Raw genomic sequence first — 22,512 nt, forward strand, 5'->3', positions numbered from 1 at the left:
TATTTATTTTATTTATTTATTTATTTCAGTTACTTATATAGCGCCATCAATTTACGCAGTGCTTTACATATACATTATACATTCACATCAGTCCCTACCCTCAAGGAGCTTACAATCTAAGGTCCCTAACTCACATTCATACATACTAGGGACAATTTAGACAGGATCCAATTAACCTACCAGCATGTTTTTGGAGTGTGGGAGGACACCGGAGCACCCGGAGGAAACCCACGCAGGCACAGGGAGAACATGCAAACTCTAGGCAGGTAGTGTCGTGGTTGGGATTTGAACCAGCGACCCTTCTTACTGCTAGACGAAGGTGCTACCCACCACTGTGCCGCCCCCATTATGGATTTGCAATGTGCACAGAGCAGTGCACATGGCTGCAGCTAATGTGCACTGCTTGTTACAAAACAAACAGAAGTGAATGGGAAAAGAAGAAGTTGAGGAGCTTATAGAAAATGTTACAAGGAGGCACATGGCAGAAAAAAAACAAATAATATATTACTGGGCCTTTAAGTAGTGGATATATATGGAATATTTTGGAGAAAATAAATTAGTGTCACTGAAACTCTGTTCCTTGTACACAACCTCTTGACAGTTAGGTGTACTGTATGTAAAAGATAATTCTACTTAAATTTCAGACACTTAAGGGATTATTTCTCTCAAAATGTATGATTGCTGTGTCCTTAAATTTTACCAATCCAAAGGGTTGTGTGTTGCATCTGCTATGTTCTGCCTGATGTGAATGCAAAAGTAATAAAAGAGGTAGAAGAAAGACACAGAAACTACAGTAAGGGCTTGTTTACTCCAGAACATCATGGGGAAAGGTATGTTTCTGTGATTGTTTCCTGCACCGCATGGGAACATACTGCCCTTGTTAGGTGCACATGTGTTCCATTAATTGTTAATGGCACCCCAAATACATCTAACAAATATGGCACATTTACATCCACCAAACTGCATGGTAAAGCAGTGCCATGGGGTTTGGTGCATGGTTGCATTGGTTTGGTGCAAAGTTTTGCCTACTGTACTTTTTTTTGCATGTTCCTGTGCATTTGTCAGCCTATTGAAATGAGTGGGTTGTCATAAACGAAGCATGCAAGAAAGTGCAAAAATGCATGAAAGCCCGCATTAGGGTGTGAACCAGCCCTAAAAGCTGGGTATAAACTCACAGTTCCCCGCTTCCACACAAGCAATGTGTATGCAGGGATCTCTCCCACAGCATTATTGTATTCTGACAGCAGGGGCTGCAGCGGCTGGTTTTGCTTCAGGACCATTCAATAGAAGCCAGTCATTAGACTAGGTTACATTGAACAGATTGGGGAACACACACATCAAAAGTCAACCTCTTCCTGCTTAACTGGCCACATTTCGTGCATGTATACCCTGTTTAAGTCTCTGGGACAATTGCAAGTTGTAAGAACTGAGAGCAAGAATTAGCATAAAATGTGATCAGTTGCTCTAAGCAACCAGCCAGATCCCTTAAAGCGGAAGTCTGCCCACATCTGCAAAAATTAAAAGCCAGCAGCTGCACATATTGCAGCTGCTGACTTTTAATAATTGCACACCTACCTGTCCTAGAGTCAAGAGATGTCAGCACCGCAGCTGAGGTTTCCATCACGAGTAAGAGAACCCAGCAGTGAAGCCTTACCACATGTGCGAGGCTCTGCTCCTCTCGTCTACTTGCCCGACGGCCGGGGAAGGAGAAGGGAGGAGAAGGGAGCCTAGGCGGTGATGTCAATACCTGCGGCTGAGGCTCTCGGAAGTGGAACAGGATACCTGTGAAAGACTAGTATCCTGTCCCCCCTCCCCCCCAAAAGGTGCCAATTGTGGCACCGTAGAGGGGGAGAAGTACCATGATCAGAAGTTCCACTCTGCTTTAAACAAATATTAAACTTGGTTGCTCAGAGCTTCCACCCCCTCCGGTGTCACAATTGGCACCTTTGGGGGGGGGGGGGGGAGGGACAGGATACTAGTCTTTCACAGGTATCCTGTTCCACTTACGGGTGCCTCAGCCGCAGGTATTGACGTCACCGCCTGGGCTCCCTTCTCCTCCCTTCTGAAATCCCCCCTCCCAACGCAAATCTAAGCCCCCCCCACTGTCTCAAGTCCTCTCTCTCTGCAAATCCCCACTGCACAGAACAACCCCTAAAAAAAATCACTACCCCTAGCACAAATCCTCTACCCCACAAATTTACCCTCCCAGTATACATCCTTTCCCCCCACTCCAAATCCCTCCCCCCAGCACAAATTCCCCTCATCCACCCTCCTAGCACAAATACCACCAATAATCCCTACTAACATAACCCCCCAAAAAAATATTCCTCTCCTAGCACAAATCCCCTCCCCTCTCCACCATATCACCTCTTCTAGCACCAACCCCCCCCCCCCCAAATTCCCACTTCTAGCACAAATCTTCCACTCCCCCCTCCCAACACAAATCCCCCCAAATTTTAAATTGTAGAAAAATACATGCCCCCTGCCACTCCCCAAATTCCTCCACCCAGCACAAATCCCTTTCCCCCAAATCTCCCCAGGGTAGCTACCCCTCCTGCCCACCCCTTGTCCCAGCCCCGCTCATAGGCATATTGTACTGACTGTATGCAACAAATTAGTAGTTTGCTTGAGCAAATTGAGCAAATTGTTGAGCACAGTTATATTTATAGTTTATATAACTTAATTAAAACCATTTCCCAAAAGAAACATGGAAGAGTTTTCTTTGCTCAGTGATCACATTTTAGATGATAAAGATCAGGCTGCTGAATCCCTGTTGGACAGGGGAGCTATGAGAACTGAGTTGCTGAGAGAATCTCCTCTGATTCTGCTGTGAACTTTGAAGATAAATAGCTCTACGTTGCCATTAAAACCTAGTACATCAAAAGATAAAGGCAGGTTAAATAATAAAAAATAATAAAAATATCTTGACTTTTTTTTCACAGTAGATCCCACTGTCTTCCACATCCCACACCTTCCATTGGCCCTTTTGCAGAATTGCCAGCCTTGCTGGCTAAGACAGTAGATGGCAACACATTTCATTATGGAAAATGTGAACATTTGTTTACACCCTTTAAATACTTAGAATTCTGATCTACTGATTATTTTTATAGGCATTTGTGGTAATAATAACCCCAGGTTATATATTTTTTCCTCATAATCTCATACTGAATTGCCTATGTCTGTATTAAGCTTAAGCTTCATTATAGTGCATTTCTATACATACTGTATTTATTGGCGTATAACACTCACTTTTTCACCATGAAAATCGGGTGCAAATAGCAAGTGCATGTTATATGCCAATACAAAAATTTAAGTTTTTTACTGAAACTTTCCTCTTAAAATGAATGTGCGTGTTATACACCTGTGCGTGTTATACGCTGATAAATACGGTATATGTTTGTTTTTTTAATATAATGTAGGGAAGGGGTAAAACCTTGTCAGAATATTTTTTGCAGGCTGTATATCATTGGTGAGATTTCCCTTCAATTTATGTGCCAGGGACACGAGAAGAAGTGAGAGTAAATATCTTCGAAGTAAGAAGAAGTCTCTTCTTAGAATACAGATTTGTAACGTTTACCTTAAAGTGGTTGTAAGCCCTTACATAAAACCAGTGAAGAGATTGTCCAAAGGTGATACACAGAGATTAAACTTATCCTCCTATATAAATTGCACCTGTTTAGCTCAGATCTTCTCTTCTTTATATCCATCAGGGGCGGCCCCTTCATTAAGCGCACATGGTCGCTTCCCCCCCTATCCATGGCCGCCCCCCTATCCACACTGGATGCATGGATTGCAATGGGGGTCGCATATTTTTTTTGAAGCACCTAATTAGAGGCTCTAATAGGCTTCAAAATAGGGTGGGCTCGGGGTGCAGAGAATGCGAACAGAGCCCACCCAGGTGTGTTACAATAGCCAATGAATATTGGCTATTGTAACACTGATTCTCCTCCCAGCCAATTAGGAACTGGGTTTTGAGACCGCTACCCAATTGAATGAAAGGACAGGTGATACTATTGGGTGCCCAGGAGGCCAGAGGAAACTCACGGCCGCTGTGATGGAGGAAAAGACACAGGAGCCATTGCTGGCTGCCCGCTGCCAAAGCCCAAAGCTGATGCCCACTGCCCATCACCTGCAAAGATGGGGTAAATGCCAGACCGACCAGCAGACAGCGAGCAGGTGGGGAGGTGTTTGACACCCCCCCCCCCCCCCCCCAAAAAAAAAAAAGACCAGTCGCCACTAATATGTGTTCAAAGTGTGGAATGTATAAAACTTGTCAGAGCAGTCAGAAAAAAAGGGACGTGGAGCTGAAATTACACTCTACAGAGCACAGTGAGGAGAGTACTGAGAGCTGATTGAAGGGAAGAGACAACCCACCCCCCTCTTTCACAGAGCACGCAGTAACAGAGCTGAGGCTGTCAATGAGCTGGAGATCCCTCTCCTGTCACCATTTTTCTCTTGGTGTCATAAAAACTTGTCACAAGTGATTTAAGCTGATAGCAGAGGAATGAAGCAGCAGACAAAAATGACATGCTCTTAGGGCAGACAAGTACACACTATAGAGGGATATGCTTTGTTCATATTTCATGTCTGAGGGTTTCAACCACTTTAACCCTTAATTATGGTGACAACTATAAAAAATGTATTCACCATTACTTTCTGTTCCAGTGACAATGGTCACCACAACAAATAGAGCGCCCAAATTTACCTAGCTGGGATATTAACAGCAATAAAAATGTGCCAGATGTACCAATCCTCCCCTACTCTATCCAAAATGAAAACAACGTTTTTACTTTACATACACTTTAAATTCAAATGATGGACACTTAAGCATAGATATATGTTTTTCATCTAACCAAAAAAAGTAGCAGAAAAGCATTCATTACCACACAAACATAAGAACAATTTAGCTAATACAATATGCAGGAGCAGGAGTAGAATCTAGCATATCAGTGTATATTTGACATAGTAAGTATACACCGAATATTTGCTATAAAATATAAAATATTGACAACAATTCTAATTCAACCACAAAGACTCAGAGACATTTTCCTTTGTTTACTTGGAACACTAATCATATTTAGAGGAATAAAAAAATGTAGACTTCCCCTGTACAGGACGGTCTATATGAAATGAACACAGGCTAAGGATATTACCCCTTTATTAAATTAGTCAGGATTTTAGAAGTTATTGATCCTTAGAAGTTTCCCCTTGTCCTAGTGCCTGGAAATCAAAAGACTGGATACACAATTATATTTAGAAAATGAATAGCTCCCTCGATGCAGCTATAGTCAGATCATCATTTAAACTGGAGTTCTTCTTTAAGAAAACACCAAAGTAGTCAAATGGCACCGTTTTGTATGCTCCATCAATGTTGCAATATCCACTGGATATTCAGCTGTTCAATCCAACAATTCAGACATCATTTTCAAGAATCTGGGAAAGCCTTAATAATGCTTTCATAGGCAGGTGGTGGAGTATGAGTGGAGTGGCCAAGACGCAAACTGTTGTTTGACCAATGGAATTCAGGACGGCCAAGACTACTAGAATTGTTAAGTGTTGGTGATGTGCTGTTGGATCTGGGAAGTGTAACCATTTGACTTTCGGCTTCAACTGGTAGCGGAGGTGACTGTAGAAATGGATGGAATGTGGATGCTCTGAAGCTAGGTTTCCGATTAAATTGGTCATTTTGCTCTTGTGATGTCTGTCTTTGAAAAGTCAGACTAGCCAAACTAAGGTTGCTCCTGCGTTCACAGCCACTGTTGCGGTAAAACCCAGGTCTATTTAAGGCCTGGTTTTGAGATGCGGTTCTAGGACGGCGACTAGTTGAATTTGTCATTCTTGGGGATATAGCTGCACTGGCTCGACGACGGGACATGCATGTCACTAGAAGCCATATTATACCACCAATTATCAATCCAATGACAACAGAGACAGTAAACGATAATATCAAACCATCTGCAATGGAAAAAAAAAAAGTTTGAATTAGAAATGCATTTGGAAATAAAATAAAACATTTATTAAAAAAAATAATTAAAAAGAAAGTTTCCTTTTAGTCATTTGGTATTGTGACTTTTCACAAGGCGAGAAACCTTACCAAAACCTTACATTATTTTTTCTGGTATCACTGCAGTAGAGTGAGCTCTGTCATGCCTTTTAATTTTTCAAGTATAATTAGAACTCATTAAAAAATAAAACCTGGTCAAAGACACAAGAGGGCTACATGTTTCAGTGAGAATAACTGATCAAGTTAGAGAACCTCTTCCATTCACAGCTGCACTCCACATATACACACACTCACACACACACACACACACACACACACACACACACACACACACACACACACACACACACACCACCACCACCACCAGGAATAAATGGCACCATTAGTGTCTGTAAACCCCTCTCTCCCATGTTCAGCCTTTAAGTTTTTGGAACAGCAGGCAGTCTGTGCAACCTGAGGTACTGTATATTGAAATGTGCTCATTAGGGACGGGCGAATGGTTCCGCCCAAACATAAGTTCGGTCTGAACTTTCGTTGTTCGCTCATTCGACGAACAGCCAAACAAACAGGTTGTTCGATCGTTTGTTCGGCCCACGGAAACCGACCACAATGCATTGCGGCGCTCAACAGTGCATTGCAAGCCCTGAATGGGTAAAGCAGTGAAAGCTTAGACTTACCTAAGCCCTCATTCAATCCAGCGCTGTGCCCAGCTTTGTCAGTGGGAGCCATTGGCTCTTGCTGTTGTCAATCAAAGGCAGTGATGAGTGGGGGTGGAGCTCGGGAATGAACCTGAATGAGAAGCAACTTCCTCTGGGGACACTCACCAGACAGGAGGAGCTAGAAGCGCAGGCACAGATCAGGTAAGTGTAAACCTGTTTGGGTTTTTTTTTCTTTTTTTGTAATGCATTTACAAGCACTTTAAATAATATGGATTTAAAGTGGTGGTAAATGTAAGGATGTAACCCCATTTTTCTAAATCACAAATTTGCATTTAAATCAAGAAAATGAATGCACAGGGATTGATTTTCTAAAGTTAAATAGGCTGTTCACTTTTTTCAGAAGTTGCTTTGAAAGGGGATCTGACCCAGGGTTTACTGAATGGGATGACACTTTGCTGATTTCCATCATCTAATCATGTACCAGCAAAAATACAGTTTTATTTCCTTGCATAAAATTGAGTATCGTACACTACATTCACTAAACTCTGAAGTAAATTCCCTTGCAAAGTATAAGTATTAAGAGTACTCCAAATACCATCCAACAAAGACAATAAAATTTGAAATATTTTTGTATTGTTATTACATATGCTATATGGGTCCTTTTTTCTTGATGTAACACACTGATGGGTTAATGAAGAAAATCTCCCAAAGTGTTTCATGGGCATAAAGCATCAACTTCCTCAGGATAAATAGGTCTTGCCATCTTGAGGGAACCATCAGGGAATGAGAAGTCCCCCACCTCCGGAGACTGTTTCTCTTATATTATACCACTGTTGCTATTAATCTACAGAAGAGGCTGACCATGTAGGATACAGCCAAAAACAAGATTAAAAAAAATACCCCATTCAAATATAAAATAAAACTAGGTTTATTGAAATATTCACCTTAAAGTGGAAGTAAACCCCCCTATCGGTTTCAGCCAAGGAAGCTGCTATCTTTGCCTCTGTTTAATCTTCAACTGCTATGGTGCTGCACATGTGATTCATTATGACACCAGCCATTGGATGGTTTGATAGTTTGGCTGAGAGCACAGCCAATGTGCAGTTAGCATTCCCGGCATGCCTTTTTTTTTTAACTGTTTAAATCCATGGGTTTAATTCCACTTTAAATCCAGAGTTTCCCCCACAGTTGTTTTATTCTGCCAAATGTCCTCAGGCTGATGCTCAGGTTTATTCAACCCACTTCCTTTGGGCCCATGTCATACTAAACCCATAACAGCCTGCGACTAGATAGTGAAAGAAAAAGCAGCACTATAATGAGCTTGTCTTTCTAATTAACTCATCTCTCTGTCACTCTGCTCTTCCTATCAGCATTCTTATTTTCTGTACATGAACTGATTGGCACCTTGTACTGCTTCTTCCTCTACCAGGTAAATTTCAGGTACTTACACTGCCTTCATGGAAAAAAAAAAAAAAAAAAAAAATATATATATATATATATATATATATATATATATATACACATTCATTTGTGGCTTTTTTTATCAAAACAGAGGTCAGCAACACATACTTACCCTTCCGTTGCTCACCTGCTTCTCCAATTAATGCAGAGAACCACAGAAAATTAGGGACTTTCTGCTATAGAGAAGCACGTGTCTCATTCCTTGGGACGTTGCTAGGCCAGTAACTGTATTGTTATGCCATTTTCAGCACAGGAAGCTTCTTCTGACGCAGTTTGTTCATCATATGCTAAGAATATTTTCCTAGGTCTGTTTCAAAGTATAATGGAAATGTGGGTAGCACAGAAGTATCATGTCTTCAAAACATCTCTTAAAAGCGGTCTTGAATCAATCACTGCATAAAAGTATCTTTCATAGCCTGCCTGAAAAAAATCTGCAAATAATACATTGCAATTTAAAGCAAAGAAATGTCATACCCAGAAAGAAATAATATTCTAAAACGAATGAGTAATGCAATGAAATACAATAAATGTTTTTCTCTTTGATTAGTGCGGTCGAATCTCTTTCAGGTTTCTGATTTCTGGATTCTTATTAGGAAGGACTGACTCCCTTTACTTTCTTTGTGCTCACCTAAACAGAAGTGAACAGAATCTCCACCATGGGATCATTAAAGGCATTATAAACCTTTCTACCTGCACCTTGTATTTTTCACCTGTATAAGATGTGCATTGATCCTGTAGTTTCATGGTGTTATTTGTTGCATTGTTTGAATAGCGTATAGTAGTGTAAATCTCCACATTCCAATGGCAGACATTTCTGTTTGTGTTCAGACATGAGGCATGCCACATGGTACTACTCAGGTTAATGCATGACCTTCAACTGTAGTCTAAGAACTGGCAGTTTCTGAAAAGAATCTACATATCTCTGGGTTTCTCTGTCTAATGTTCTGCAGGTAAAAGCTGAATAGTAATTCGCTCTGGAACAGGTACAAGCAGGCAGAACAATGAAGGAAACAGACATGTTTTCATCACAGTAACACTCTTGTAAAGCAAGATGGATGAAATAGCAAAGCATGGATTGAATGATGAGTGATCGGTAACAATAGGTTGCCAGTCCATTAACCACTTGCCGATCGCTGTCAGCAAATATACGTTGGCAGAATGGCACGGCTGGGCAAAGTAACATACTGTACATTACTTTTGAATTTCCCGGCACCCGTGCACCTGCCGTGACCTCCGTAACCATGCCCGCGGGATCCGCGGACTCGATCGCCATGGGGATACCTGCAATCGTGTCATGGAGCTGAAGAACGGGGAGATGCAGATGTAAACAACATCTCCCTGTTCTGCCTAATGACAGGACACTGATCGTCTGCGCCCTGTCATCGGGAGCAGCGATCAGTATCATGTCACACACAGCCCATCCCCCAGACAGTTAGAAACACCCCCCTAGGACGCACTTAACCCCTCCCTGCCCCCTAGTGGTCAACCCCTTCACTGCCAGTGAAATTTTAAAGTAATCAATGCAATTTTATAGCATTGATCGCTGTATTGATGCCAATAGTCCCAAAAATGTGTCAAAATTGTCCAATGTGTCCGCCATAATGTCACAGTCATGATAAAAATCACTGATCACCGCCATTACTAGTAAAAAAAAAAAAATAATAATAAAAATGCCATAAAACTATCCTCTATTTTGTAAACCAATCAATAAACCCTTATTGTGATTTTTTTTTAATCAAAAATATGTGGAAGAATATGCATCGGCCTATACTGAGGGAAAAAAACGTTTTTTTATATATTTTTGGCGGATATTTATTATAGCAAAAAGTTAAATATAATGCATTTTTTTCAAAATGTAAGTTTTTTTTGTTTATAGCGCAAAAAATAAAAACCGCAGAGGGGATCAAATACCACAAAAAAAAGCTCTATTTGTGGGAAAAAAGGACATCAATTTTGTTTGGGAGCCCGTCACATGACTGCGCAATTGTCAGTTAAAGCGCAAAAAGTGCTCTGGTCAGGAAGGAGGTAAATCCTTCTGGGGCGGAAGTGGTTAAGCAAATAGGGACAAGCTAGATGAGAGAATACATGGATATAGGGAAATCAATCACCCACAGCACTACAAAGCACAGCCCCAAAACGTGAGCCAATCATTACAAGGTAAGGCAAGCAATCAACACAGGGAATATAAACTACAAAAATAGTTATACCAACAAAAACACTTGGAAGTGTACAATTAATTCCGATTCTCCTAAGTCAGATTCAGACTCTTGCAGTCGGTTACCACACACGTTATTCATCTTTGAATAACAGATATTTTACCAGACCTGCACCTTTTTTTATAGTGCGGCACACTGCACTAATAGAGTACACCTGTGCATTGTACTACACTAAAATGCAGGTCTGTTGTGCAAGGTTCACATGTTAACATGTTTGTGGTAACAATTCACGTGTAGCGGCGGGCTCCTGAAGAGCACGCGCTATGTGTTTTTCAAAATGTAACTTTACCCAAACTACAGTTTGGTCTGGGTCTATTTGCCTAAATTTTACTTCTGTATCAGTTTGATTGGGCTGTGAGATGTTTAGCCTGGGGGGGGGGGGGGGGCGCTGCCTCTGGTGGCAGGCGGGGAATTATGGTCTGGTTGGGCGTTTAATTTACCCTCTCTCGGAGTCAGCTCAGTGGGAGTGGCCCTCTCGCTGTGCCCTCTGGGTATTTAAGATGTGGACATCACGTGGTTCGGGGTTCCGGTCCAGTATGCTGTGCTGATTACATGGTCCTGGTCCTCCTGACCAGCCCCCAGGAAGGTTATGGCCTGGGGTGTGGATCCACATGACTTTAATGCCTCGGGGCTGGCTAACCCAAGGCAAGGGAACTAAGGAAGGATTCCAAGGTGGATGGGTGCTGTCTCAGATTCAGGAGAGACCCATTGAACTTCGAGCATTCCAGGGAGGACTCTTTAGAAGAATAGCACGTACGGGTTGGTTTTCTTAACAAGAGCCTGGAAGGGCTGAAGTAACCGAGAGAATCCGATCTTGTGGATATCGTTTTGCAGGCTGAAAGACCCAGGTATCCTACAAGTGTTCTACAGCTTAGTTTCCCTACGTGCTCTGCAACAACATCAGTGATAAAGACTTTGTTCCTGAGTAAACACCTGGTTGGCTGCTAGGCCTTGTGAGAGAGGGACTGTCTGTGTTCATCCAGCTGCGAATGGCTATTCTCTGGATGCAGTCAAAGTAAGCAAGTTCTTTAACATTTTTGGACTTTGACATTGAGAGTACCTGAACTTTCCTTTCCAACCCTCTGATCCCAAGTTGAAAGACTGTTCAATGGTTTGAGTTTTTGCTAATAAAATCCATTCAAGTGGATCTATTGTCAGTCTCAAGTTACTGGGCCATCTACCACGGGAAATCCCCTAGACGTAAAACAAGGAGAACGAAAGGTAATGGTAAGCCCAAAAATAACCAGCAGCTCCTTCGGGGGTTAGTGCTACACACGCATTACTACTTTTCCATGCATTACTACAATTTAAAGGTGTTACTATGTCCTAAATATTTTTCTTCAGAGTAGTTGTTAATACTTTTTATTGGTGTCTTCTCCCAAACAGAACTGTTCTGATCATTCCAAACTCTATCCAAAAAATAAAAATAGAGGTTTTGACTGGACATACACTTTAGGCCTTCGGATAAATTCTAGAAGGCTTTCAAGCAAAAAAAAAAAACACAGACATATCATGGTTGTTTGATTCAGACTTGTTTGGCTAACAAGTTAGCTTATTGTGTCGATTTTTTAAACATAAACCCCGCAAGAAAATTGAATTTAATTATATTTAGCAAGTCATTGAACCCAAGACTGCACAGTGCTACCACAGATTTCTGCCTATGAAATGTACTTTGTTCTGTGACATGTAATAAGCTTTTTATGTTTCTGAAATACATTTTCAGTGCATACACAAGACAAGATTTGAGTTTCTGCTGCATGCATAATGCATAATTAGTCTACTGCTGTTTCTGGGCTTAACGTCAAGTAGGGGACTTAAGAGAAAATACAGGATAATATTTTCAAGTTTTTTTTTTTTCAAACACATTTTGATCTTTTTAGCAAATATGTGTAAAGAGAAGATATGTACTGTACATCATGTGAAAACTTGTCACAAAACACACATGGTAGCTACAATCACTGACTAGTCCTAAAATTACTAGTTGCCTGGCAGTCATGGGGATTTTACAATTTCAAAACTTTTAAGTCACTGACTCAGAACAAAGATTTAGATAAGGGGATTTGGTGCTACAATAATTTTCCTGATCTACATATTTGCACACAGTGTAAGAAAATGTACTAAAATGTGAAGGTCACCTGGTATTTCTAGGTCAGCAATGGTAGCCCCAGATTTTGTAATAACAGATTTCCCATTTGTTTTGTTTTTTTATTTATATACATTTTTTTTACTTTCATATATTCTTTGTATATACTTTTTCACTTGTTGCATGGTCCTTTATATGTTATTAAATGTTGATGATCTATCCCTTGTGTCCAACCTTTGGTCCCTTAGGTTACTTGCTCTGTGGCCCTTTAAGACCCCGGTAGAGGGACTGGGAGCATTGATATGCAAAAGATGCATTAATGGCAATGATCTCTAGCAGTCTCATTCTTTGGTGCTTTCAGGGGCCACAGGTAAAGCATCCTGCACACGTCAGATGTTGAAAACCTCTGATCTAACTAATGTGTTAAACAAAACAACCTAAAGAAAGTTGGGGAGTTATGGAGCCCTTGGTTAAATTAGATAGTTTGTCCTTTGGGGGGGATGCCTGGAAGGCGGGCCTAGTTCCCGCCCTGCTGGCCCGTTGCCGGCGAGGGAGTGGGGGGTGGGGGGTTTGTGAGAGCCTTCTCGCCTCCCCCCACCGGCCTGGCCTCCGGGCATTTAACCCAGTGGGGATGGGGAACACCTCCCCTCCCCCTTATTCCCGTCGTTGTCTACTCTCTCCCAACCAATCGAGGACCATTGTGATTGGAGTGTTTGGTGCAAGCAGTGTGTATTTGGGGGGTGGGTTAGGTTGGGAATTTGGGGTTAGATAAAGAGTAAGGTTATAATAACTTGTTGTGTTTAGCTCTTCCTCTGTGGTAGTTTTGCCTGTGATGATGGATTTTAAGAGCTGTGAGTATTATTGTTAACCTTGCGGTTGAAATTTAATAAAAATAATTAAATAAAAAAACTAAAAAAACGAATGTGTCTAACCTATGTGGCTAGTTCAATCATCACTGTCTGCAGGAATTATGGATGTTTAAAGGTACCCATATAGAATTATTGTCAAGGAAATATGTCTATTGATCCCATTTATTATTAAGTGGCACGTGTACAGTTGTTGTTTTTTTGGGGGGTTTTTAAAAAGTCTTTCAACGGGTTCAGTTGTTTTACAGCCATATACAATATTTGTGTATTTATTCAAAACCCTTTAACCACCTAATGTAAAATGACGGCTAGGCAGGGCATTCATTGTTCAGGGTCAAAAACATATGACGTCCTCCCTGAACGTGCCTTTCATGCCCCATGGGCCACGCTGCGGTGCAATTTGTCACTGGCTGTGTCCACCCACTTCTACTGCCGGTACCATATGATCAATGTGACCAATCACAGGAAATCACATGACAACTGTACACAATGGATGGATTCCTTTCATGTCATTTATTGTGTACAATTAGGTTGCTAGCTGTGATTGGTCACAGTGATCACATGGTACAGACAGGGCCAAACACAGCCCATCTGTACCATGTGATTATCGCAGTAGGGGACCGGGAAGTCAAGCCGCAATGCTTTACTTCCTTATTCTCTCACCAAGGATGATGGCGGCAGCTGCAGATTTTCTAAATGTCGCTCAAGCCAAAAAATCTATTTTTAAGCTTTTTGGATAACATAGGGAAGGGTTATCATCACCCCTGTAACATTTGTTTTGCTGTCTGTGCCCCTGTTCAGAAGATTTCACCTCACTTTCTGTTCCAGGGGGCTCGTATACAGTGGTGTGAAAAAGTGTTTGCCCCCTTCCTCATTTCCTGTTCCTTTGCATGTTTGTCACACTTAAGTGTTTCGGAACATCAAACCAATTTAAACAATAGTCAAGGACAACACTAGTAAACACAAAATGCAATTTGTAAATTAAGGTGTTTATTATTAAAGGTGAAAAAAAATCCAAACCATCATGGCCCTGTGTGAAAAAGTGATTGCCCCCCTTCTTAAAACATACTATAACTGTGGTTGTCCACACCTGAGTTCAATTTCTCTAGCCACACCCAGGCCTGATTATTGCCACACCTGTTCACAATCAAGGCATCACTTAAATAGGAGCTGCTTGACACAGTAAGGTCCACCAAAAGATCCTTAAAAGCTACACATCATGCCGAGACCCAAAGAAATTCAGGAACAATTGAGAAAGAAAGTAATTGAGATCTATCAGTCTGGAATGGGTTATAAAGCCATTTCCAAAGCTTTGGGAATCCAGCGAACCACAGTGAGAGCCATTATCCACAAATGGCGAAGACATGGAACAGTGGTGAACCTTCCCAGGAGTGGCCGGCCGCCCAAAATTACCCCAAGAGCGCAGCGACGACTCATCCAAGAGGTCACAAAAGACCCCACAACAACGTCCAAGGAACTGCAGGCCTCACTTGCCTCAGTTAAGGTCAGCGTTCATGCCTCCACCATCAGGAAAAGACTGGGCAAAAATGGCCTGCATGGCAGAGTTCCAAGGAGAAAATCACTGCTGAGCAAAAAGAACATCAAAGCTCGTCTCAATTTCTCCACAACACATCTTGATGATCCCCAAGACTTTTGGGACAACATTCTGTGGACCGATGAGACAAAAGTGGAACTCTTTGGAAGGTGTGTGTCCAAGTATATCTGGCGTAGAAGGAACACTGCATTTCATAAAAAGAACATTATACCAACAGTAAAATATGGTGGTGGTAGTGTGATGGTCTGGGGCTGTTTTGCTGCTTCAGGACCTGGAAGACTTGCCGTGATAAAAGGAACTATGAATTCTGCTGTCTACCAAGAGATCCTGAAGGAGAATGTCCGACCATCTGTTCGTGTACTCAAGCTGAAACGAACTTGGGTTCTGCAGCAGGACAATGATCCTAAACACACCAGCAAGTCCACCACCGAATGGCTGAAGAAAAACAAAATGAAGACTTTGGAGTGGCTTAGCCAAAGTCCTGACCTGAATCCTATTGAGATGTTGTGGTATGACCTTAAAAAGGCAGTTCATGCTCGAAAACCCTCTAATGTAACTGAATTAGGACAATTCTGAAAAGATGAGTGGGCCAAAATTCCTCCAGGACGCTGTAAAAGCCTCATTGCACGTTATTGCAAACGCTTGGTTGCAGTTGTTGCTGCTAAGGGTGGCCCAACCAGTTATTAGGTTTAGGGGGCAATCACTTTTTCACACAGGGCCATGATGGTTTGGATTTTTTTTTCACCTTTAATAATAAACACCTTCATTTACAAATTGCATTTTGTGTTTACTTGTGTTGTCCTTGACTATTGTTTAAATTGGTTTGATGTTCCGAAACACTTAAGTGTGACAAACATGCAAAGGAACAGGAAATGAGGAAGGGGGCAAACACTTTTTCACACCACTGTATACTATATGGCCCGCCCTATATACTCTGCAGAAATTTGGGCCTTAGGTGTTGGTGGTACCAGAACACTGTAAGCTCTCACAATTACTCTTGGTTGGCGCTGGAATGGGCCTTGCTGTGAAATATTATATCAAGAATTGTAATTACATGCCCCTGTTGAACAGGGTCAGAAAAATTGGGCCTTTGGTGGTGGTGTGTTGGTGTTGCCACAACACTGTTAGCCCCCCCAGTTACTCTTGGTGGGCGCAGGAATGGGCCCTGCTGTGAAATATTAGATTAAAAATTGTAGTTACACGCCCCTGTTAAACAGGGGCAGAAAAATTGGGTCTTAGGCAGTGGTGGGGTGCCACAACACTGTAACCCCTCACTGACTCTGTTGTTGAGCGCAGGGACGAGCCCTGCTGTGAAATATTAGATTCAAAATTGTATTACGCACCACTGTTAAACTGGGACAGAAAAATTGGGCCTTAGGCGGCGGTGTAGTGGTGGTGGTGGTGACACAACACTGTAAAGCCTCACTGATACTCTTGTTGAGCGCAGGAACGGACTCTGTTGCGAAATATTACAGCATACATTGTAATTACACTCCCCTGTTAAACAGGGGCAGAACAATTGAGCCTTAGGCATTGGTGCTGGTATCACAACACTACAACCCCTCACAGATACTCTAGGTGAGTGCAGGAATGGTTCCTGCTGCAAAATATTACAGCAAAAATTTTAATTACATGCCCCTGTTAAACAGGGGCAGAAAAATAGGGCTTTAGGCACTGGTGCCTGTTCCACAATACTGCAAACCCTTGCAGATACTCTAGTTGAGCGCATGAATGATCCCTGCTGCGAAATATTACAGCAAAAATTGTAATTATGCACCCCTGTTAAACAGGGGAGAAAAATAGGGCCTTAGGCAGTGGTGCCACAACACTGCAACCCCTCACAGATACTCTAGTTGAGCGCAGGAATGAGCCTTGCTGCAAAATATTACACCAAAAATTTTAATTTTGTTCCCCTGTTAAACAGGGGCAGAACAATTGGGCTTTAGGCACTGGTGGTGGTGCCCAGAACCAAAATATGTTCTTAGAAGCTATCAACATGAACATTGAGGGGGAATAGGATAGTCACTCAGAATAACAGTATAGTCACTCAGCATCAGCATAAGCAGTCTTCAAGCGATCTCACGTTCATAAAAAAAAAATTGGTTACATCAGCATCAAGTGCTTGGTAGTTGGTGATTCAAGACTGGTTCATTTTTATGAAGGTGAGCCAATCAACTAAGTCTGTGGACAGGTGCACTCTGTGATTAGTTAAAAAGCCTCCAGCAGCACTGAATGTGCGTTCAGCTAGAACACTGGATGAAGGACAGCCCAGTAGTTCAATTGCATACTGTGCAAGCTCTGGCCAGTGATCCATCCTCAAGACCCAGTAACCCAGTGGATTTTCGGTTAGAAAGGTCTCCAAGTCTGATCTTGCCCCAAGGTATTCCTGCACCATGTAAATAAGATGCTGGCAATGGTTGCTGGAACTGGTCAGACCCTGGGGCTGTGGACTAAAAAATTGAACGAAGCCTCAGCAGCACGTTGTCCAGGAGGACCAGGAAATTGTAACCTCCCAGGCTCTGGAAACGTATTGCACAAACCTTTCTGCAAGGCCTCCCAAAGATATTTTATCCTCTGCTCCCTCTGCGAAGGCTGGATAAGTTCTGAAACCTTACCCTTGTAATGTGGCTCAAGAAGGGTTGCCAGCCAGTACTGATCCCTCTCCTTGATACCATGAATCCGAGGGTCCTTGCAGGATCAGGGAGGCAATGCAGCATAGGTTTGCTGAGACATTCGGTCCTCTGGGTCACTAAGGACAACATGATCCACAGCCACCTCCTCCCAGCCACGTACAAGTCCATGGGTTTCTGGGGACTGAAAACGATCCCTTGAAGACTGATGCTGATGCTGAGTGCTAGGCTCCACCTCCATGCTGACAAAATCCTCATCCTCCTCCTCCTCCTCCTTCTCCTCCTCTTCCTGTGTGATAGACGGGCCTGCAGAAATACTGTCTGGATAAAGGGGGCCTTGAGAGGTAAGGAAGTCCTCCTCTTCCTCCCTCTGTTCTGCCTCAAGTGCCCTGTCCATTATTTCATGCAGCGTGTGCTAAAGCAGGACGACAAGGGGTACAGTATCACTGGTGCATGCACTGTCGCTGCTCACCATCCTTGTGGCCTCCTCAAATGGTGACAGGACAGTGCATGCATCCTTGATCGTTAGCCACTAGCGTGGCGAAAAAAAGGCAAGCTCCCCTGACCCTGTCCTGGTGCCATGCTCACCCAGGTACTCATTGATGATCCTCTGCTGTGTGTGCAGCCACTGCAGCATTGACAACGTTGAGTTCCACCTGGTGGGCATGTCACAAATGAGGCAGTTCTTGGGCAGGTTGCATTCCTTTTGAAGGTCAGCCAGCTGAGCACTGGCATTATATGAACGGCAGAAATGCCCACAGACTTTCCTGGCCTGCCTCAGGAGATCCTGTAAGCCCGGGTACCTGCAAAAGAATCGCTGCACCACCAAATTAAGGACCTGAGCCAAACAGGGAACATTGGTCCAGTGTCCCTGTCGGAGGGCAGATAGAAGGCTTTGCCGCAAACCACCATTCTTGGCTGAAGCTGGTGTAGCGTCAACCACCTCTGAGCCTGCCCCTGCAGAGCTGCCAGAATCTCTGCCCCAGTGTGGCTCCTGTCCCCTAAGCAGACCAACTCAAGCACCGCATGGCATCTTTTTGCCTGAGTGCTTGTGTAGCCCCTAGAATGCCTACGGAGCACCGCTGGTTCTGAGGACAAATATGCAAAAGAGGACATAGAGGAAGAAGAAGAGGGGGTGGAGGAGAGAGGTGTGGCAGAATCACCACTACCAGCATTTTGGAGGTGTGGTGGCGGAACAAGTTCCAAAATTACTGTACCCTGTCCTGCATCCTTCCCAGCTGCCAGCAGAGTTACCCAGTGCGCCATGAAAGAAAGGTAACATCCCTGTCCATGCCTGCTGAACCATGCACTTTACCGCTAACTGTCCTGTCCAACGAGGCCAAGACATTGCCTTCCACATGCCGGTAGAGAGCCGAAATGGCCTTCTGAGAAAAAAAATTGCGTTTGGGAACCTGCCACTGAGGTACCGCACATTCCACAAATTCTCGAAAGGGGGAAGAGTCTACCAACTGAAAAGGCAGCAGTTGGAGTGCTGGCAATTTAGCCAAACTAGCATTCGGCCACTGAGCATGTGGATGGCTGGTACCGAATTTCTTTTGACGGTTTAGCAACTGGGGTAGGGAAATTTGTCTGCTACAATCGGATTTAGGTGTACCGCTAGCAGATTGCCCTCAAGTGCTTGGGACACCTAATTCTACACCTTCATTCCTCTCAGTGCAGGTCTCTGAGAGGACTGAAGGTATAGTGAGGTTGGAGATCCCAGCTTATATAGAGCTGTTCTTTGGTGTGAGTCTTTTAGGTACTATTGCCAATGGACTGCATGGGAGCTTGACATATGTCTGGTCAAGCATGTGGTGTCCAAGCGGCTGCTGTTTTTGCCACTCTTGATACGCTTCAGACATATGTTGCAAACAGCAATGGTGAGATCTGCTGCACACATCTCAAAAAAGGCCCACACCAATTAACTTTTGAAAAAACACGCGGAGTCAGCAGCGCCCTGCACATGTGGAGCTCTGCGGTGTGATGCAGTCGGTTGGCTGTCCTTAAGCTGGCCCCCGGAGGCCATCCTGCCTCGTTGGAGATGTGCCTCCTCTTTTCTATCAAACACCCACATAGAGTCAGTGACCTCATCATCCCCTCCCTCCTCAACACCACCTTATCCATTACTTATCCTAGGGACCATACTACATCTGCAGTCTCTGACCATGATAATGTGATATTTATAGTTTCAAAAAGGGGCGGTGCATGGGTGACCCTAAAATGATGCCCCCCCTGAAAAAAGTTCTGCGGATGCCCATGACTAAATACACTGCAGCTAACTGAATAAACGACCTGCTCAACTTAAATTAAATGACACTCTTTCTCTCTCTCTCTATCTCTCTCTCTGCTAAGAACACGCTACACAAGGCCGACATGCAGGCGGCCTTATATAGTGTTGGGAGTGGACTTAACACCCTGAGCCATAATTGGCTCTATTTGCTGATGGTGCTGTGATTGGCCAAAGCATGCGGGTCATAGTGCATGCTTGGTCAATCATCAGCCAGCGATGACGCAGTGCATATTGGGGCATGACGCGCCCCTCGAATTTGGCACGAACGCCCCGTAATGTTCGATCTTTGTTCAATGTTCAAGTCGAACTCATGTTTGAATTGAACAGAAAGCTCATCCTTACTCTACAGTACCTTGAAAAAGTATTCATACCCCTAATTTTACACATTTTGTCATTTTACAATGTAAATGTATTTTATTGGGATTTTATGTGATAGACCAACACAAAGTGGCACATAATTGTGAAGTGGAAGGAAAATAATAAATGGTTTTCAAATTTTTTTACAAATAAAAATGTGAAAGGTAAAAAAAAAAAAGTAAAAAAAAATACATTTGTATTCAACCCCCTTTACTCTGATACCCCTAACTAAAATCTAGTGGAACCAATTGCCTTCAGAAGTCACTTAATTAGCAAATAGAGTCCACCTGTGTGTAATTTAATCTCAGTATAAATACAGCTGTTCTCTGAAGCACTCAGAGGTTTTTTAGAGGACCTTATTGAACACACAGCATCCTGTCCAAGTCCAAGGCATTTGTTCTCAACTCCAGTCCTCAAGGCGCCCAAACAGGTCATGTTTTCAGGATTTCCCTCAGATGCAACGGCTGTGGTAATTACTAAGGAAGTGAAACAGATCAAATCTCCTGTGCAAAATAATGGAAATCCTGAAAACAGGACCTGTTGGGGCGCCTTGAGGACTGGAGTTGAGAAACACTGGTCCAAGGAACACACCAGGCAGCTCAGGGATAAAGTTGTGAGGAAGTGAAAAGCAGGGTTAGGTTAAAAAAAATATCCCAAACTTTGAACATCTCACGGAGCATTCAATCCATTATCCGAAAATGGAAAGAGCATGGCACAACTGCAAACCTACCAAGACATGGCCATCTACCAAAACTGACAGGCCAGGCAAGGAGAGCATTAATCAAAGAAGCAGTCAAGAGGCCCATGGAGGAGCTGCAGACATCCACAGCTCAGGTGGGAGAATTTGTACACAGGACAACTATTAGTCGTGCACTCCACAAATCTGGCCTTTATGGAAGAGTGGCAAGATGAAAGCCATTGTTGACAGAAAGCTATAAGAAGTCCCGTTTGCAGTTTGTAAGAAGTCATGCGAGGAAAACAGCAAACATGTTGAAGAAGGTCCTCTGGTCAGATGAGACCATAATTTTACTTTTTGGCCTAAAAGCAAAACACTATGTGTGATGGAAAAATAACACTGCACATCACCCTAAACACACCATACCCACCATGAAACATGGTGGTGGCAGCATCATGTTGTGGGTATGCTTTTCTTCAGCAGGGACAGGGAAGCTGGTCAGAGTTGATGGGAAGATGAGTAGAGTAAAATACAGGGCAGTCTTAGAAGATAGCCTGTTAGAGTCTGCAAAAGACTTGAGACTGGGGCAGAGGTTCGCCTTCCAAGAGTACAACAAATCTAAACATATAGCCAGAGCTACAAAGGAATGGTTTAGATAAAAGCATATTCACATGTTAGAATGGGCAAGTCAAAGTCCAGACCTAAATCCAATTGAGAATCTGTGGAAGGACTGTTTACAGACACTCTCCATCCAATCTGACAGAGCTTGAGATTTTTTGCAAAGAAGATTGGGCAAAAAATGTCACTCTCTAGATGAGCATAGCTGGTAAAGACATCCCCAAAAAAAACTTGCAGCTCTAATTGCAGCAAAAGGTGGTTCTACAAAGTTTTGATTCAGGGGCTGAATATAAATCTTGCATAATGTATTTATTTATTCTGTTAATTTTTACCTTTTTACAGTACATTTCTATTTCTAGCAAGGTCTATCCAAGTCATTGATTTAAAGGATTTTGTTTGCATTGATGTCTAATTTGTTGGCTACTGCACTTGTATTGCTATTGAAAACAATATTCATCTGTTGTAACATTGTTTCATAGACAATAACACATTTTTTTGCCAAAATGTGTATTTAAAATATGTACTGCTATAGTGCCAGTTAATATCAATAAATGCTTCCAGGTATAGAAATTGCATATGTGCTTAGTGTGTAACTATTCAATAATCTCTAAAAGGAAAATCATACATGTGGAAAAGATTATTTTTCTTTGTTTCTTTCTTCTAGATTTGCCAATACTATGAGTACCTACCTAAACTATTCATTCAATTTATATCTAATACGAGAGACTCTTTTACAAAATAGTTGCTGGCAGATCTAAGAACAGTTGTGCCTGAGATTGTAACATGCATGGAGAGTTAAAGAAAGATCAGTATTAATCTTTCTTTAAAGGATATGTTTACCTTTACCAACATGTTACATGTTACACTGGTGTAGCACTGAACCCCGAAGGAGCTGCTGGCTTTATTTGGGCTTACCGTTACCTCACTTGTTTGCTTCTCCGTCTTGGGGTTCCCGTGGTAGATGGCCCAAAGAATGTGGAAACTGACACTGAATCCTCTTTTGGGTTATTTATTTAGAACAGAACAAAGTCTCTCAATAAAGGGTAGAGGGTTAGGAGTGAGTTCAGGCACTTAGATAGTAAAAATGGAAGTCTTTA

General features: G+C 42.6%; 1 protein-coding gene across 1 annotated transcript in view; it reads right to left on the bottom strand.

Annotated features, from left to right (window-relative positions):
• Positions 1-2,510: 2,510 nt before the first annotated feature.
• The window catches only part of MYCT1 (MYC target 1), an 88,749-nt gene continuing 68,747 nt past the window's right edge, over positions 2,511-22,512 (bottom strand). The window contains exon 2 of the mRNA XM_077486322.1: positions 2,511-5,955. Coding sequence (XP_077342448.1) covers positions 5,426-5,955 — 530 coding nt within the window. The 3' untranslated portion in view covers positions 2,511-5,425. The remainder of the gene's footprint in view (positions 5,956-22,512) is intronic.

This window comes from Lithobates pipiens, unplaced genomic scaffold (assembly GCF_037356315.1).
Source record: "Lithobates pipiens isolate NorthernLeopardFrog02 unplaced genomic scaffold, aLitPip1_a1.2 Scaffold_18, whole genome shotgun sequence".
Classification (NCBI taxonomy): Eukaryota; Metazoa; Chordata; class Amphibia; order Anura; family Ranidae; genus Lithobates; species Lithobates pipiens.